Source organism: Rhinolophus hipposideros (genome assembly GCF_964194185.1).
Source record: "Rhinolophus hipposideros genome assembly, chromosome: 4".
Classification (NCBI taxonomy): domain Eukaryota; kingdom Metazoa; phylum Chordata; class Mammalia; order Chiroptera; family Rhinolophidae; genus Rhinolophus; species Rhinolophus hipposideros.
This window is the reverse complement of record NC_138050.1, coordinates 82,765,648-82,784,698: the sequence shown is the minus strand read 5'-3', so window position 1 is coordinate 82,784,698 and position 19,051 is coordinate 82,765,648. Positions and strand designations below refer to the sequence as shown.

General features: G+C 39.1%; 1 protein-coding gene across 2 annotated transcripts; it reads left to right on the top strand.

The window, feature by feature from the left end:
• The first annotated feature begins 215 nt into the window (after positions 1-215).
• Positions 216-17,758, top strand: KLF5 (KLF transcription factor 5). Of its 2 annotated transcripts, none has more exons than XM_081046403.1 (4): positions 216-749; positions 2,992-3,862; positions 4,884-4,943; positions 15,896-17,758. In XM_081046403.1, exons 1-4 carry the CDS (start codon positions 489-491, stop codon positions 16,072-16,074), a joined length of 1,371 nt encoding a protein of 456 aa, XP_080902529.1. In that variant the 5' UTR covers positions 216-488; the 3' UTR covers positions 16,075-17,758. The 2 variants fall into 2 exon arrangements, with proteins under 2 accessions (XP_080902529.1, XP_080902530.1); XM_081046404.1 differs by lacking the exon at positions 216-749 and adding an exon at positions 1,761-1,818.
• Positions 17,759-19,051: the final 1,293 nt, after the last annotated feature.

Sequence of the window (19,051 nt, the reverse complement as noted above, 5' to 3'; positions counted from 1 at the left end):
AGGCGGAGCCCTGGGCGGATTTCTTCCTTCTCATAGGCTAGACGCTCTGGCCCGGCTGGTCCCGGGGCCTCGGGATTCGCCGCAGCGCTGCCAGTCTGGCACGGGAGCCCCGCCCACTCAGAGTTGGGTAAAATAGACGCGGGCGTCAAGTGTCAGTAGTCGCGGGCCAGGTACGCGCGTTCGCAGCTCGTTCGCGGAGACCAGCGGTGGCGAGAGCCGGCTGCGGCGTGTGAGGGAGCGCGGTGGGGCGGGGCGGGAGAAAGTGGCCGCCCGGAGGACGTCGGCGTTTACGCGTGGCGGAGCGGAAGAGTTTTGCTTTTCGTGCGCGCCTTCGAAAACCGCGCCTACTGTCGGCTGAGGGGTCCGCCAGGAGCCTCCCCTCCTCCGCCCGCGGTCCCGCGCGGAGTTCGCCGGCCTGAGCCAGCGTGGGCCAGGTGGGAAGCGCGCTCGACACGCGCCCCGCGCCCGGAGCCGCCCCCCGAGTGCCCATGGCTACGCGGGTGCTGACCATGAACGCCCGCCTGGGACCCGTGCCTCAGCCGCCGGCCCCGCAGGACGAGCCCGTGTTCGCGCAGCTCAAGCCGGTGCTGGGCGCCGCGAACCCAGCCCGCGACGCCGCGCTCTTCTCGGGCGAGGAGCTGAAACACGCGCACCACCACCCGCAGGCGCAGCCGGCGCCCCCGCACCCCCCGCAGCCGGCGCCCCCGCCCGCCGCCGGCCCGCGCCTGCCCCCGGAGGAGCTGGTCCAGGTAGGGAGAGCCGCTCCCCGCCCCCGGCGCTCGGGCGTGTCCCGCCGCTGCGGCGCGCGGGCGACAGGGGCCGCTCCAGGCTGGGCGTGCGTCGGGGCGCGCGGGGCGCGGGGAGGACGTCGGGCGACCCGGAGAGAGGGGTTTCGGGGAGGAATGTGCGCCGGCGGGTGCGGCCGGGAAGGGTGCCAGGGGAGCTGGGTGCCCGCGCGCACCTTTGTGTTTCGCTTTCCTCGGGAGGGTCCCACCTCGGACCTCACGCCGGCTGGGCTCCCTTTCGCCCTGAACCCCCCGCCTCCAGCGGCAGGGCCTTGGAGCTGCCCCGTCCCGCGCCGTCTCGGGTGGAGTGGAAACGCAGATCGGGGTGCTGGGGAGGGGCCCCGGGGGGGGGGTTGCTTCTCTCGTGGCTCAACCTGTGTTAGACGCGACCGTGGGGCCGCCTTCGGGAAGCCGCAGTGAGAGGAGCGAAGGCTGTATTTGCAGCGCTTAGTTTTCCGTAAAAAGAAAGCTGGGGGGGGGGGGGTGTGTTTTTCGTGTGCGCGTCAATCGCCTCCCGGAGCCGCGTGGAAAGCTGGCGGTTGGCTCTTACACTTGCCGGGCAGCCGAATTAGCGCCGCCGCCTGTTCCTTGCGCCCACGCAGGGAGTCATATTATAGCCCAGAAAAAACTTCCCGGGACTTTTAGCCTGTCCCAAGGAAAAAAAAAAAAATTGGAAACAGACCCGCACGCAAACAGCTGGAAGAGCTAAAATCAGAAACCACTGACCACCCCGAGAGCGGAGTGCGCGGAAGGCTGTAGTCCGGTGTATTTCCAGACGCTCCGCTTAATAGCCCCGTGGTGGAGCGTGTCTGTGCTGCTCGGCTCCTCCTGCGGGGGGTCTGCGAGCGTCGCCGCGCGGTGAAAGGACAGCGACATTTGTCAGAGGAGTGACTCACATGATTAGAGCGTTAATTTTTATTTTTAAATCGTGTCTGTCCGGGAAACCCCGTGTACATGTACGCCGAGTGATACGAGGTCGATATGAAACCCTTTTGAAATTAAATAGTAGCAAAAGAGATGACTTCCTCACCGAGTAAGACGCCACGGTAACAGTACCGGGAGCCATCTGGTCGGGGTGTATTTTTTTTTTTTTTTTAATTTCCTTTTCGGTGTTAAAAATTAAGTTTTATCTTACACTGGGAGAGAAGATAACTGCAAAAAGACAGATGAGTTACAAGCTGGATTAGGTCCAAAAAAATCATTTAAACATGGTTTTGTTAACTGCAGTTTGTCAGTTTTCTGCTTAGGGGGCACCGAGAGTGTAAGGTATGATTGAGCTTTTTACGGATTCAGGGGGAATGTAGCGTTGGGCCACTGAGGAGGACATGATAAATGTTTTGCTGATGACTGTGCTTAGCAGTACAGCAGCCTCTCCCCACCCACGGGCCCCTTAGCACCACTCCACCAAGGGAGTGATTTTCCCCTAGGTAATTAAAGATCTGTTTTAGATAGGGATATGAATAGGAACATTTCATTATCATATTAACCAATTACAGAATCTGCTGATTAAAATCAACATTTAGATCAGTTGAATGTGAACTTGTTTTGTTCTTTCAGTGGATACTATGTTTTGCTGAAAACGTATTTAGGTTTCCATCGAGCTATAAAACCAGAAAAGGCACTGAAATAGCCAAGGAATGTTTTATGTTAGCTATTGCAGCAATATTTATCTAAGCAAAACAAAACAAAACAAAACTAACCCTTTGTAGTAATATTTTTAAGGTTTGCTTAGTTAAAAAACACACTAGTTACTTATATTACATGAGCGGAATAGAGGTTGTTTGGCAATATTACAAGACTGTACTTCAGTTGCAAACTTAACTGTGTAATGGAGCAGGGAATCCTGTTTGTACCTGAGTGATAATAAAGTATATTTTATTATTGCATCAGAAAGGAATATGTTTTCTGTTTGCTTTTTTTTTTTTTTTTTTTTTTTGATTTGCCTCATTCACTTTTTGTCTGGAGTTGATTGTGGGAACGATTTTACCAAATACATGTTATGCAGAGTTTCGTAAGGTTTTGGCGAACCAATTATTACACAATTGACAAATAAACCTGATAATGTTTATGAGCAGCACTAGAAGGAGTTATGCCCAAGTACTTTCAGCAGGAATTGTTGGGGAATTTTTAGTAAGCACCGTTTATTTGTCCTTCGTGAGATGATGAATTGGGTGGATTATGCATGTTTGTCTCTCTTCTTTTTTAGACAAGATGTGAAATGGAGAAGTATCTGACACCTCAGCTTCCTCCAGTTTCTATAATTCCAGAGCATAAAAAGTATAGACGAGACAGTGCCTCAGTCGTAGACCAGTTCTTCACTGACAGTGAAGGGTTACCTTACAGTATCAACATGAACGTCTTCCTCCCTGACATCACTCACCTGAGAACTGGCCTCTACAAGTCCCAGAGACCCTGCGTAACACACATCAAGACAGAACCTGTTACCATTTTCAGCCACCAGAGTGAAACGACTGCCCCTCCTCCGGCCCCGACCCAGGCCCTCCCTGAGTTCACCAGTATATTCAGCTCACACCAGACCGCAGCTCCAGAGGTGAACAACATTTTCATCAAACAAGAACTTCCTACACCAGATCTTCATCTTTCTGTCCCCCAGCAGGGCCACCTGTACCAGCTACTGAATACACCGGATTTAGATATGCCCAGTTCTACAAACCAGACAGCAGTAATGGACACTCTTAACGTTTCTATGTCAGCCGCCATGGCAGGCCTTAACACACACACCTCTGCTGTTCCGCAGACTGCAATGAAACAATTCCAGGGCATGCCCCCTTGCACATACACAATGCCAAGTCAGTTTCTTCCACAACAGGCCACTTACTTTCCCCCGTCACCACCAAGCTCAGAGCCTGGAAGTCCAGATAGACAAGCAGAGATGCTCCAGAATTTAACCCCACCTCCATCCTATGCTGCTACAATTGCTTCTAAACTGGCAATTCACAATCCAAATTTACCTGCCACCCTGCCAGTTAATTCGCAAAACATCCAACCTGTCAGATACAATAGAAGGAGTAACCCCGATTTGGAGAAACGACGCATCCACTACTGCGATTACCCTGGTATGTGATCTTACCTCTTTGAAGCATCAATACATGTATTTAGTGTTTCTCTGTGAGCTCTTTTCCAACCTCAGGTTTTAAATTTACAGAGGCAAGTAGTGTTTGACAATAAAAGTCACTCACTTTGTTCTTTGCATGTCCCAGTCTCGCTGGCTTACCCTGGTATATAACCGTTTAGTTGTCTACTGCTTATGTGATGTAAAAAAAAAAAGACTAATATTCTGGAAAAAATTATGTTAGACTTTTTTCTCTTCAATATTAAACAAAAATTTGAATTTTGAGTTAGCCAGTTATTTTGTCTAACACAACATTCTCCAATCATAAATTGGAGTTTTTAATTCCAAATTTACCTTGAAAAGATTACCTAAGTAAGGTAGGGGAAAATAGAGTCTGGTAATGAAGTGTGGGGATTGAGTAGGCCGCTACAAGACAAGACTGTACAGACTAGATTTAAAGATAGTTCTGATAGCATATGAGCATATACTCACTCATGAATGAGATACGTGGCCCAAAATATAAATTGATGACTATAATGAATATAGATAGGTACAAGTTGCTGGCATAAGCTAGTTTGTGATTAATACGGGGTATAGTACATGATATGGCATGACGTACTACGTGAAAAAACAAATGGAGGAATACAGAAAATTTCCGTCATCTTGGACAATGGTTTAACATTGTCAGTTCTAGGGCCGTTAAAAATTTTTAAATCATTGAAGTATGTGTTATTAGTATAAAGCACCTACTGGAATATAAACACATTTCCCATTTGTAGCTTGGCCTGATTATCTGTGCTTTCTGCTAACGTGATACATACATGAAGCAAATCACTCTGAATACCTTTTCTAAGGTAGTAGGGGGGGCACTTTTTAAAACTTTAAAAACTGAAGCTTCAGATATCACATCTAGCATGAGAGATTTCTTCTTTAAATCCAGATTTTAAACACTGAATCACCAAATGTAAAGATTTGAAAGGACCTCGAAAATGACAAGCTGTTCTTCCTCTCCTGCTTTCTTTTAGGCTGCACAAAAGTTTATACGAAGTCTTCTCATTTAAAAGCTCACCTGAGGACTCATACTGGTATGTAATTTTCTTGTTAATTCTGTGAGTTGTGTAAATAGTGTAAGTGGTATTCATCCTTTTAAAAGCCAACACTTGTTTGATCTCTTCTTTCTTCTGTCAACTTTTATTTTTTAATGGCCTACCTTTTCAGCACTGGCTTGGCTCAAAATTCAGTTCAATGAAAAAGTCTGGTTCCAGGAAGGCTGATGTTCCCTCACTAAGGCCTTGCCCTGTCACCTCACATAGAATTAATTACCCAAAAATGTAAACAGCGATGTTTACGAATGGATTTTAAAAGTTGTAATGGCGTTGCTATTCCTTACCATGAAGGAAAAAAATGTAACTCACTTCCTCCGTTAACAAATCAGTTGGCTTCTATGAAACTATATTAAACACTGAAAACTTTTCCATTTGTCATGTAAAGCATAACTGCTTAATACATTATCTTTAGTTTTACCTGTAGCCTAAATTATCAGTGTTCAGCAGCTTTTCTGAGCTTGATGAAAGGAGGGGCTGAATTTGGGAAGGGCCGAATTTGCAGATTATAAAAATCAGGCAAAGATGGGATTGTGGTTTAAAAGTTCTTCTATGCCGTACCTCAGCCTGCATTTGATGCGTTTGAGAGACTTAATTCTAGCTTATATTTTATTCCTGTTCAAAATATGCTTTTAGGTTTAGCCCCTTTAACTTTATAAATATTTATTTTGTCAGATGTGTACAATCACTTTTAAGTGCTTTTTAATTTTAAAACTTTTTATTAGAACCTGTTTTAGGATGAAACTAAGTGGCATGCTTTCAAATTCTCTAGATACCCAAAATATTTTCAAACATATAGATGGTTACTGTTTATAATTTTCTTAAAAGGACAGCCCTAAATAAGGAAAGAACTTGTACAGTGATTGTATTTTATTTTTCTCTTATTAAATGCAGCCTTACCTAAAGTTCAAAGAATAAGTTTGCTAATAAAAGCAATGACCTAGCAAAATGTTTTATTCCATCATTGCCATGGAAACCAAAGTATTCAACAGTTCGTTTGAATGGGTTGGATTAATGTGAGGACTTGAATCTCCCCAGGCTAGATGTTACTATGGAAATTGAGTTTTTGATAAATGAAGTAGTTATCTCTAACTGCTGCATTAAAAAGTAAAAGCCTTTGAACGAAGGTCGGTGCTGAGAGGCCTGTGGCTGCGGACATTTTGTGTGCCTGCTGGGTATTGCTGGGTATCCCAGTGATCAACACTACTTATTAAATTCTAAATAGAGTTGGCAACGATGTGGCAGATTCCAAGGCTTTCTGAGAAATTGCTTTTAAAGAAAAGACATCTCCTGTATTTATCAATGAAACAAATGAGTTCTTTTGGCCTGATAGACAAATTGATTATATAAAGGGAAAGATCCTACACAGGCAGCCCAAAGTAGAAGTTAGAGGTAAACACCCATTAAGCATAGAATAAACTCAATCTAAAGTTTTCAGAATACAAATGACAAGGCCAAGTAAATATTCCATATAGAGATATTAAAATATCTTTTGTAGACAATATGTTATATTAAGGGAGGGAACACTGACAATGGGTTTTCACCTGAATTTTGATTAAGGGGAAGTGGAAGTAACTGAAACATTCGGACTATTGTTTTTTTCTTCTTTGAAAGTCCTTGAAACTGGAGATAGGGAGAAGGGAACATGTTTTTCATGAGGTTAAAGTCTCCTCATAAAAGAGGGGTGCAATTGCATATAGCAGTGTAATCTAGTGCTATTGCAGGGATGTGGCCAGAGCATATCTAAATGGCCTTGCAACCCCTGCAAGTCAGGGTTTAATGCTCTGAGTGTTATACCTGCAATTCTGGAACTTGACCTGCTGGCAAAAAATTTAATAGTGGGTTGTTTTAACAATGCGTGTAGTAATAAAAAGAGACCAAAAAGAGGACCTAGGCCTAGTTTGGGTCCTATGCATCGACTTTTACCTGATCATAAACATGTAGCCTTCGACATCAAATGAGTGAGACCATTTAATCCAGTTTAATAAAGTTTTGTTTGATAGTCTCAAATGCCCTGGGGAGGGTTTGTAGCAGACTTGTTCATCTGGCCAAACCCGTTCTTGGGTAATCATAGAGCATTGAGGTTGTTTTCTCCTCATTTTTAGTTTCTAGACAATGCCTTTTAAAATTTCCTCTCTCGTTGCATCCTCCCCACCCTGCCTGTTGTTTTTTAATGAATGTATCCGAAGCCAGCAAAAGCTTGTTTTGTTTTTGTTTCTTCCTTTTAAGGCCCAGGCATTTATAAAGTACTTCTCTCACTTAATAGGTTTTTTTTTTTGTTGTTTTCTTTCTGTTCCCCCATGCCCAATTTATTAGGGGATTTTAAAAACCATCCATATGGGAATGTTGATCTTGTATTTGGTGTAAAAAATATTTTTTAAATGATTACCATTTTGCAGGCAGAATGTGAAGCATCCTAGCATTTTTTTGGAATATAATTACAAATACTTTAAAATGTCAAGTTACCTTATGTTTTAAAAATGATGTAAGCAATTAAAACAATCTCCATCTGAACAATCTTTCCAAAACAAGCCCTTTTAAAAAAATACTTGCTGTGAAAGAGTAAAAGATACCAGTTTCTTGAACCAGAAGTCTCATAACGTTCAAGTTTTTCTGAGTTCATACACTTTGATATTTTTATTCAGAAAAAATGTGCAAATAATACAAAGTTCTATCTTTGTATGGTTTGACAAGATACCTGAAATGTACTTTGACTATTCTAGGAAATAATAGTATTTCACCAGAAACATGTTATGTCTTTCAATACATCTGATAGCATACTGATAGGCCGACAGAAGTACATCTTGTAAGGGTGTGTGGGTGTTTGTTACTTGTAATGTGTGTATATGCATATCATACCTCTGGTGAGAAATAATTACGGCTGCTTCTAGGCAACAGTGTCAAGAAGTGGTGTATTTCCAAATAAAAATATTTGTGCTTTCAACATCATTTAAATGTGAGCATTCTCTTGAAATTTGTGTATATCTCATGATGCAAACAAAGGGGGCTATACGATTGCAGTCATTTAAAAGTTGTTTCCAAGCAGCTTCTGACAAAAGGTTCACACTACTTCGCTCTTAAAATAATGTGACTGTTACACTGACTCATAAATCCAACCAGCAGTATAATTGTTTCTATTCAAACACCTTACTATCTTTAATTTCACAGTGAAGATTTAAAATAAATTGTAAGCACAGGCTTGAAGCCGAAAAAAAAAAAAAAGTAAAATGTAATGGGAAAAAAATATTAAGGCTATATATACAAAGAAAAATTGAAAATTTTCTTAAATTTTTCTTATCTCTAGTACTGGTTCCTTGGTATGCCTTCGAGTACCATAAGTTAAAATAATTGTTTTTACAATGAGTGAAAATTTGTTTAAAAAACTTGTTAGTAAAAAGTACTTTTCCAAAGACAAAGTTCTGAAAAAGCAAACGGTGAACTCAGTACAGTTCACCGTTTGAAATCTTACTGATTTTAGTCACGTGTGGATGTGCACTTAACCCTAGAGAATAAGCTAAAGCAATTGGGAAATTAAGGGATAGTAACATTTTTAGATCATTTTATCAGCCTCAGCTATCTGGAACAGGGCAGAAAATAAGCAGTTATACAGAGAAAGTCTGAGCGGCACACACACTTGACTCAGATATCCCTTAGGCCCATGCTCTACGCACGGGCTGTTATGGGCGCACTGAATGACCCCAGAATGGCTTGCTGAGGGTCAACAAGAAAGGGACTGTTGGAAACAACCCCACAAAAGAAAATGGAGACCTGCAAATAGTGTAGGAACACAAAATGGACTCTGAATGAAGCACTATACTGTTAGTACTGCATTTTACAGGGAGTTGTGTTGGGATCCTTTGTGTAAGAAAGAATCTCACAGTAAGCCTTAGGAAGATTGTTAGCCCAAGCCTAGTCACTTCCCATGTTCTGCCTTACTTGCTTATGTAAGACACTATTTCCTAATGACATTTATATTACGATGTTACTATATATGCTTTAAAATACATAATCTCTGCTCGAGATTTGTTGCTAGGTATTGATTTTGGTTTAAGTTTGGATAGTAAAAATATCCTTAGGTGTAAATTTCTGTATAGTTCTTTGCCCTTCATTATGATCTATTGAATATATTAGGTATAGTTCTATTTAAAAATATTGACAATGTTGACAATAAAGATGTTTTCATTCCCCACTAAAAGGAATACTGAAAGTGTTCTGAAAAATTAGTTATTTTGTGTGTTTGTGTGTGTAACTGGAAAGGAGTGAAGAAAGGCTTTTAAAAATATACGGGAAGGATTTTACTTCCTTGGAAAATTATTTAGAGCTGAAATCAGCATAATTTATATTTGTATTATATAACATATCCATATATCATACATGGACTTAATGGAGATGAATGATACAATTTGGATCTAGAGATCAATATTGGTTAAATGTGAAACCTGTGTTATTGGTAGAGGTTAAAAAGTTTTGCAGGATGAAAGTATTTAGTGCCCAATGCTTTTGAGTCTATATTTGAAAACTACAGGAAAAAGTATCCCGTTTAGCTGTAGTATTAGATGTTACTAGTTAAACATTCTTAAATTATTTTCATTTGCAGCTTTATTTTCTATATTGACAATTTCAGGTTTATGTAAAAAAAAGGCAGTTTAAGAGACTTGTTAGAGAGGTATTTATGAGCTTGAAAGCTTAGAAACAATTTCTTTTTAATGACTCACTGGGAAGATTAAACTTTGCTTCTAGGACTTGTTCTTTCATCTGAAAAACATTTACATAGGAAATTGATTAAACGTTTAGAGATGATAAACCTTATCAAAGGTTAAGAAGTTTAATTTGATTAAGCAAACATTTTTGACTGATCTTGTGGAGAATCCAAAGAGAATGTCTTCTTCCATTTCTGTCTTATAAACTAGCGAGAGAAGGTAGTTCAAAAGTAGATTAAATAGAATTGCTGACATTGAAATAGAAACAAGCAACTTTATAGGTAGAGAGGTGATGTTTTAAAGCAATAATTTAATTACTTACGATTTTTACTTTGGCAGATATTTTTAGTTCTATAGGATATAGTAGCTGTTTACTTGATGACCTACATCTTTTCTGGTGAAAGATTAGAAACAAAGTAATGTCCTACTTTAGTAAAAGTATCTCTCTAGCAGTCATTCTTATTCTGTCAGCCTGTATTATTTATATTCAGGGATCTCCACCAATTCTAATTAAGGGTAGCTTACTGTTTAGAAGTGAACTGTAGGTAACTTTCATTAAATACAAACAAACACATAGGCAGAAGAATAAATTTCTTTTTGACTAACTTGACAAAAGCAAAACCAAGAGTTGGGAGGAGTCTCCTGGTCAGGGTCAGCACATGACAGGCAACTGAAAGGAAAGCATATTTACTACTCATTCAGTGCTAGAAAAATGAAAATACAGAATTTTTCTGTTTTAGTTATAAAAGAAGGGAAAATATTTCACTGATACTTTTTTTCAAAATTCAGTTTGGGCTCTTATTACAAGAAAGTGAATCTGAGTGTTGTCTTTCTGTCAGGGGACTCAACAACTGGTATTTCATTTCATTTTATTAGTGATAGAGGGTGTTTTCCATTGTTTTTGTTGAAAACCCTTAGAAGTAGCTAGAGATTCATTGATAGGACTGTAAACCTACACAGAATGTCGCCACTGATTCCCCTTTAGATTTGGAAGATCACTATTCTGTGTCCCTAGGAGAAGTCCCCTTGCTACCTTTCACCAGCAGTGGGACCTCCAGATCTTCCTGGTTTTCATCAAATCCAGTCCAATACTGTAAAAGAAAACTTGTTTACGTAGAGTTTATCCCTGTACAACTTCAGGACAGACAATAACTGATTCTGAACATAGCCTCCTGAAGAGGCTGCTAGCATGATTCTCACCTAAATTCCCAGTTAGTCAGATTATCCTCGGTGGTCTTAGGCAGACGAGAACCAGGCAAGGCCCTGCTGCATGCAGATGGGCCCATGGGAAAAAAGAGAATCCGATAGACTCACACTAGAGGCTTTCCTGTCTCGTACCTTCCTTCCCTCCTTTATATTAATGAAAATAACCAAGGTGGTCAGACGTAGTTCTAAAGAAGCATTGGGAGAAGTGTGGCATTACAGCTGGAATATCAGACAGTTCCTGCCTTTGAGGAACAAAAGCTGGTTAAGAAGGCAAAATACAGCTCTTTGAAGCCTTCATACAGCAATACATATGCAAGTGCAAATCAGTCATCCAAAAGGAATTTAAGTGATGATGGGGATACACAGAAGAGGAATGGTATCTCCTGGACTGTTCTGAGGCTTTCTGGGAGGGGAAAGGTGAATCAGATTTTAAAGAAAGAGATAAACACAAATTGACCAACAGGAAGTAAGAAGGAGTTTCCTTACTTGATATATCCTTTTAAGTAATCAGTTTTCCTAAATGGGGTGCATTATTAACAAGGACACTATAGCTAGTAAATATTACGTGTATTTTGTAAATACTGATTATACCAGTCATTCTTTGAAATGAACTGCCTGCCATTCTGTTCCAAGTGTAGGAGATGTACTACAATGAGCTTTAATAAAAAGTTTTTGTAATGGAAAGTTACTGGCATAGATACATAAAAATAGGAGTTAATGAGCCCAAATCATCCCACTTTATCTTTTTTTAGACATCTAATACTTCTGCATGAATTTATTTAATCTTGGGATTAATGTTTCCTATTTCTTTACCTTTTATTAAAATGTATACTGTTTCAGACTCTTAAGTTCCATAAGTCTCTAATAATGGGAAAAAATCTAATTATTATTGAATTGCATAAAAATATGTTCTTCCTGAATTAAGCTCATTTTGAGCTTTCAAGACTTACATTTTAAGAATTAAGTACTAATTATTGAAATGATTTATTCTACTTTAACAGTTTACATTGTTTTCCGTCTCTGAATAGGATACGGGTTTTAAATTCTTTGAAGCCAAAGACCAAGTCTTATTTGTTGTGTTTTGTGGGTAGTTTAGTACAGGTTAGACTCTCATTTACTAAACAGACTTTAATTATGATGGGTTTTAGACTTTGTTAGATATAATTGATTGAATTATTTATCTTTTAGCTTTCAGAAAGGAAACCATATGTGCAAATTTGCTGTAATAGCTTTATAAAAGTTACCTAAAATAACTATTCTAAGAAAAATGTTCTTCTTTTGTTAGAAGAATCTATGTAGCACATTTTAGGGACACGCCATGGTATGAATCTATTGAATATGTTCAGAGGAACCTCAACATTCTGTTGTGGTAGGTTCCAAAGTTATTTTTTTATCTGTTCATTCGAGGAAAAAACATAAGAGATAAATTTTTAGTTCATCAATAAAGATTTTTCGAATACTTAACAAACATGTTTTGCTAACCCGCTAACCCACTGAAATTCACTTAGCCTGGGTTAGAGAGAGAACCATTATTCTATGATATTTGGGGGCTGTCAGTACCAGCATAGATGAGCTTTCAGGACCCCACAGGTTGTGAAAGGAGGGTGTCCTGTGAGGAATGGCTCAGCCGGGGTGTGCCTTCACAGTCTGGGGGTAAGGTCTGCTCTCAGTCCATGAAGCTATTCCTTAACTGACCTTCACAAGTGGCTTTAGAATCTTTAAATGAATTTGAATAATGTCTATGTGTTCCTTAAATCATTCATATAGAGCGTATTAGTGTTTGCTAATGGAGGACTTAAGTAGGACATTAAGGAAAAGTGGCGGGCTGGGATTCTTAATGTGGAGCTCATCATGTAGCTTCTAACTCACGGAGTTACTGGGAGCTTCAAGTGAAATAGTGAGAAGTACCTGACTGAAGTATGTGCTCAGCGGATGTTTGCCTGCTCCTTCTTTTCACGGGTAATGTTTTTACTTAACATTTCTATAAAACACATTGACTGACTTTATCAGTATAAATAGTATGTATGTTTAACTTGGACATTTTTTAAAAAGATGAGGGATTCCTAGCAAAATAGTTTTAGTCATTTAAAAATAGATTAAGAAAATGCATACTTTATTTGAGATGAAGTTGTTGAAGCTTGTTTTCCATGCTGTACAAACTTGTCATTTTTTTCTTTTTGCCTTTGGAAAGTTTCACATTAACAGCATGAGAACTTAAAAATACAGTTGATGTTGAAAGAGCTTAACTAAATATTTTAAATTGGTGGTATTGGAAAGAGATTCTGTAAAAATCCAATTAAACTTTTGAAAGCTCTATCCTGTTGAAATAACTTAAAGGAAGTCAGTTTGGTTTCCCAGAAGTACTGTGCATAGTGTTTCTGGCTGAGGAAGAAAGGCCCAAATCTGCTATTTGGCCAGAAATTGGGTACCAGCTTCCTCTACAATGTTTTATTTGAGCGGTGTTGACACTTGAACAAATCCCATAGAAACTGCCCCAAGTGGGGAATAGTTGTCCTTGCTTTTATAGTACACACTTGGACCCATAACTAACATCCCAGACACTGGTAGTATTCTTGGCTGAATAATCTATAGATGTGCATAAGTTGAGAGCAAAACCCCAAATGTTTTAGGAACTTTAATGGCTACCGTTTTTCAACCAATCAGAAAAGTAAACTTTAAAAAATATTGGTACAGTTTATTGCTTCATATCCAATAAAAATAGTGAACAAAAAGAGTCTAGTGTCCCTTGTTTCTTAAGTAAACTCTGAAAATTCAGTTTTCTTTCTATTTAATTATTAAATTCAAAAGACTAGAATGATTTCTTTTAAAATTGGGGCACTTTAGGAATTTTTTTCCTTCCCTCAGACATCAGAAATAACTTTCTCTTTCCATTAAATGACAGTAAAGTATTTAACCAACATGTTTGTTTTTGTGAATTTATTATTCACGAGGAACAAAAACAAACACTTGTGTGCAGAAAATTAATTTTTTCTGTTTGATTTACATCTATAAGAGTGATAGCTGTATTTACTGCTAGTATTAAAACATCTATGTATTAAACAGATTAAATGTGAACATAAGTGAAGAAAAGTGGTTTATTTCTCATGTTACTTAAGAGTTGAGTGTATTAACTTAAAATCTTAGAATTTACTATGAGAAAAAAAAAAAACACTTCAGGAATTGATGTCCATTTTGCAAATGGAGTGATAGGAACCAAAAAGGGAATTATAAAAAAAAAAAAAAAAAATTGTGTCCTGGTTCAGAGCCAGAGGAGAGGAGAGCAGAAAGGTGGCTGGCTCAGGGATGCGTACCATAAGGAATTGAAAGATATCTCATGGGAAATAATTGGTACAAATTTCACAGAGACATTTTGGGCTTTTTTTCTTTGTACTTACGGAATTTTGTTTAAGTCAGAAGAATTATCAGAACTGCAAAAATATATTAACCACAAGCTGTAGAAATCTCAGTTGACGTGGACAATATCTTTTAAAATTTGGGCTCAGATGAGTATTCTTAAAACTTCCTGAACATGATCCTGCTAAATCAGGCAGAAAGGTTGTTGCGTTTCATGGTGGTACTCAAGTGTGCTCAAGCAACTCGGAGGTTCTTCTCTTTCAGAAGAAAACATTTTTAAAGGAATTGAGAAATTTGACTATTAAGAGTTTTAAAAGGTACCTATATAAACCTCAGCAGTAAGCCAACCATACTTTAAGATGCAAAGGTATCTCACAAACTGTTAAACTAACAAATTCATAGAAAATTATAACAGTAAAGCATAAATATAGGAACTGCTAGTTAATATAGTTAATGCTCAATGAGATTTTTATGTTTTGGGATTTATTTAGGAAGACTACTTTTTCTCAAATAGGATTAATTGTAAAACTGGGAGCTAAGACTACATTTATAATGTAGTTTTAAAAGATGAGCAAACTTTAGACAACATTAAAAATAATACAGATTGCAGTGGGGCAGCAGCTCAGTTATCAATTCACTATTGGAGTGGAGAGAGCAATGAAAGAATAGGAAGATTAAATGATTAGAGACTTTTAAAGTATGTATTACACATAATAAGGTCCATGAGGCCAGGCATTTTTGTTCTGCTGACTGTTGTATTCCAAGTATTCAGGGCAGTGCATGGCGTATAATATACACTTGGCAAATCATTTATAGAATGAATTTTGATAAACTTTTGGATGCAATACGTTAGAAAGGAAAAACAATGCATAGATCAGCAAATGTTATAATTATGGTAGTTTCATGATTCTTTACCACAGTGAAGTTACCAGTACTAGACTTCCTGATCTGGTTGAGGAATTTATTAAATACCAAATGCATAAAGCTTTAACACCATTCAGTTTAAAGATTGTCTTCTGCTTCCAGCCGAAAAATGGGAAGGGGGGAATGTATATGTGCTAGTGTGAATTTCAAAGAGCAAGGGCCCTAATAGTCCATTTTGGAGGCCGTGTGTGCAAGTGTGCTGGAAGTTTGCAGTCTGGCTGATTTAGAAACGTCTAGGTCCAGTTTTAAGTAAAGGATTGCAGTTGTGCGACGTTAAATTCATTGTGTTGGTTATTTGAGCAGCTCCCTCTTAAGTAGCTCCCAAATTTTTTCCTCTCTTGGTTATTTTATAGCGATTAGTCCTACACATTTCATTTGGATTTGTTGGTGTTGACATTGTATATTGGCACAGTAATGGTGAAGCCGTGGCAGCACTCTAGTCATCTCAGGGGTTTACGTGTGCAGGAGCAGTGCACAGCAAGACCTGCATCTTGCACATTTAAAATTGCCATTTTCCCGTTTCTTCGGTGGTACATGGAATGCTTTTCTCTTTGTATAATTAGGTAAAGTAGCCTATGAGACAGGGACTCTCCACTAGATGACTTTGAGAGCAGTGAGTTCATATCAGAATTCATGAACATTCCTTCTCTTGGACCGTGACTTAAAAAAAAAAAATAAATTCTCACGCAGTATCTATGATGTTATTTTTGCAAGCAGGCCACCTTACCTCTCCTTCGTTCCTTCCCACAGGTGAGAAGCCGTACAAATGCACCTGGGAAGGCTGCGACTGGAGGTTCGCGCGCTCTGACGAGCTGACACGCCACTACCGGAAGCACACTGGGGCCAAGCCGTTCCAGTGCGGGGTGTGCAACCGCAGCTTCTCCCGCTCGGACCACCTGGCCCTGCACATGAAGAGGCACCAGAACTGAGCCACCACCACCGGCCTGCTGTGCCTATGCAATTCACACTGACGTTCTGCAGTCCACTTGGCAAAATTTTAAACTACAAACTTAACTATATATATATATATATATATTAAAAGAAAGAAAACTGGAAATGTATATTTTGTGTATTTGAGAAAACAGGGAATACATTGTATTAATACCAAAGTGTTTGGTCCTTTTAAGAATCTGGAATGCTTGCTGTAATGTATATGGCTTTACTCAAGCAGATATCATCTCATGACAGGTAGCCACATCTCAGCTTGGGTTGGGGGGTGGGGGTACAGGGTGTGTTTGCAGTGTTTTTACCTAAGCACCATCATTTAATGTGACAGTGTTTAGTAAATAAGTCAGTTGGCAGGCACAGGAAGAAGGCTTGATTGTGTGTCAAGATTTTACTTGACATCAAGTAGTTTTTCAATATTAGGTAATTCCGTAGAGGTGCGCAATGAACTTGGCAATTCACAAATAGCCATTGAACAAATGTGTTTGTTTTGTTTTTTTATATGAGTTGCCTATATTTGCTATTCAAAATTTTGTAAATATGCAAATCAGCTTTATAGGTTTATTACAAGTTTTCTAAGATTCTTTTGGGGAGAAATCATAAGTAATTCTTTTGAAAATAACCATGAAAACATTTACAGTTAGAATTTGTGGTATCGCTTCTCGGCCTTTTGGCTAAGATCAAGTGTAGAATTTGTGGTAAGATACCTCTTAAAACCTTCCAAATAAATTTCTTTAGGAGAAAGAAAAATTTAAATGAACTTAAAGAGCAGATTTCATGCACTGATTAAAATAGGATTGTTTATTTTAAATATGGAAGACATTTTATATGAATTGTGAACTCAAGAGATTAAAGATAGTCACAGTATACAAAAGTTAAACCTCTTACAATAAGCTAAACTCCAGTATCATTTTTAAAAGGAAGGACTTATGTAGTTTTCACATGGCATTGTTGAATTTATTAATGCAGTTTTCATGTATGGAAATGTTGAAATTATGACGCAGTTTTCATATACCGAGATGTTTGCTCGTGCAGTACTGTTGGTTAAATGCCAATTTATGTGGATTTTGCATGTAATATACAGTGACACAGTAATTTTACCTAAATTACAGTGCAGGTTAGTTAATCTATTGTTAATACTGACTCAGTGTCTGCCTTGAATTATAAATGACATGTTGAAAACTTAAGCAAGTGCTACATATATGCAATATCAAATAGTAATGTGATGCTGATGCTGTTAACCAAAGGGCAGAATAAATAAGCAAAATGCCAAAAGGGGTCTTAATTGAAATGAAATTTTAATTTTGTTTTTAAAATATTGTTTATCTTTATTTATTTTGTGGTAATATAGTAAGTTTTTTTAGAAAATTTTCATAACTTGATAAATTATAGTTTTGTTTGTTAGAAAAGTTGCTCTTAAAACATGTAAATAGATGACAAACGGTGTAAATATTTTGTAAGGCTTCAAAATGTTTATACGTGGAAACAAACCTACATAAAAAGCATAAATCAGTTGCTGTTTTGCTTCTTTTTCCCTCTTATTTTTGTATTGTGGTCATTTCCTATGCAAATAATGGAGCAAACAGCTGTATAGTTGTAGAATTTTTTTGAGAGAATGAGATGTTTATATATTAACGACAATTTTTTTTTGGAAAATAAAAAGTGCCTAAAAGATTCGTGTTGTACCTTTCTTCTTCACCTACGATAGCAAAACATTTAGCAAATTCCATTCTCAACTATTTAAAAGGGTCTTTTATCAGGGCAGTTAATAAAAAACCAATTTCCACATTGAACCATACCTACCTTTGTTTGTTTAACACAAAAGAGAGAGACTTGTTTTTTAAATATTAGAGCTATAAAGGGGCATAATTCATGAATGCTGATTTTTCTGGTCAGTACACGGACCTTTTCTACATCATTAGTTCATCATTAGTTGAATACCGTGGAGACAACTCGCATATGCTAGTTTTATTACCAGAGGCAAAACAAGAATTGGGTTTTTAACTGTTTTTTGAAAGAAATGGTAAAAATTGACTTGATCCACTAACAACAAGCACACCTAGGGCTTAGATCTTTGTTTCTAATATTATTCTGCAATAAAAAGAACAGACTCGTTAGAGAAATGGCTGTTTCTAGGACGGGCAGGAAATGCATAAAATAAGGGGAGCATCTTATATTTTCAGAACGTAAGCTGAATTTTAAAATCCCACAATGATGGGGGTGGTGTCAGCAGTAACATAAAGTAGGATTGGATTACAACCCAAAGCGTAAAATGTCCATGAGCCTGTATTGATATAAATGATGGGTTAAACAGGAAAAAGACATCTGTAAAGAACTTGAAACACTAGCTCATCCCCAGAGGTAGAACATCCATTCCTTAAGTGTGGGTTGCACAAGGTGACTTTATTCCAAAGAGTGCATGTGGCGAGGTGGAGAGGGTGAGTAACCACAGTGCAGAGACCTGCTGAACACCCTCAGGTGATAAGGTCCACATCAGCACTGATAAGTCGTTTCCCTTGATTTGATGTCATGAAAATGGAAAATCCTGGTGTGGGGACAAAACCCCAAAAAACAGTTTCCAGGCTCTCGGCCTCACATAGAAAGGTGCTGGCTCGGGTAGTAAATGGCCATCAACTGTGATCAGATGCCAGCAGCTGTGGCTAGTTGGCCGTCAGCTGTAACCCGTAGGCCATTGGCCACTAATATAACGGCTGTGGCTACGCTAGCAGAGATGGAATGGGGGCTAGCAAGAAGATGGTGGCTGGCAAGCGCGGACTGCTGTTAGGCAGATTATGTAGATCCTGCTTCCTGTGTCTCCAGCCCAGCCGCCAGCGAGAATATATTGGTTTGACTTCCCTACCTATGGCTCCGTGGGTGTTCCTTTTTGGCCTTACCGTGTCCTGCGTTCTTGGGCTGGGAGCGGGAGCTGAGACCCTGCACGACAAATGGCGCAGCGAGCAG

Bases quoted from the DNA above. Each gene is read 5' to 3' on its own strand.
- KLF5 (XM_081046403.1), top strand. From the start codon at position 489: ATGGCTACGCGGGTGCTGACCATGAACGCCCGCCTGGGACCCGTGCCT. The intron at 750-2,991 runs GTAGGGAGAGCC...CTTCTTTTTTAG, and splicing joins CCCCGGAGGAGCTGGTCCAG to ACAAGATGTGAAATGGAGAA. The intron at 4,944-15,895 runs GTATGTAATTTT...TCCTTCCCACAG, and splicing joins TCACCTGAGGACTCATACTG to GTGAGAAGCCGTACAAATGC.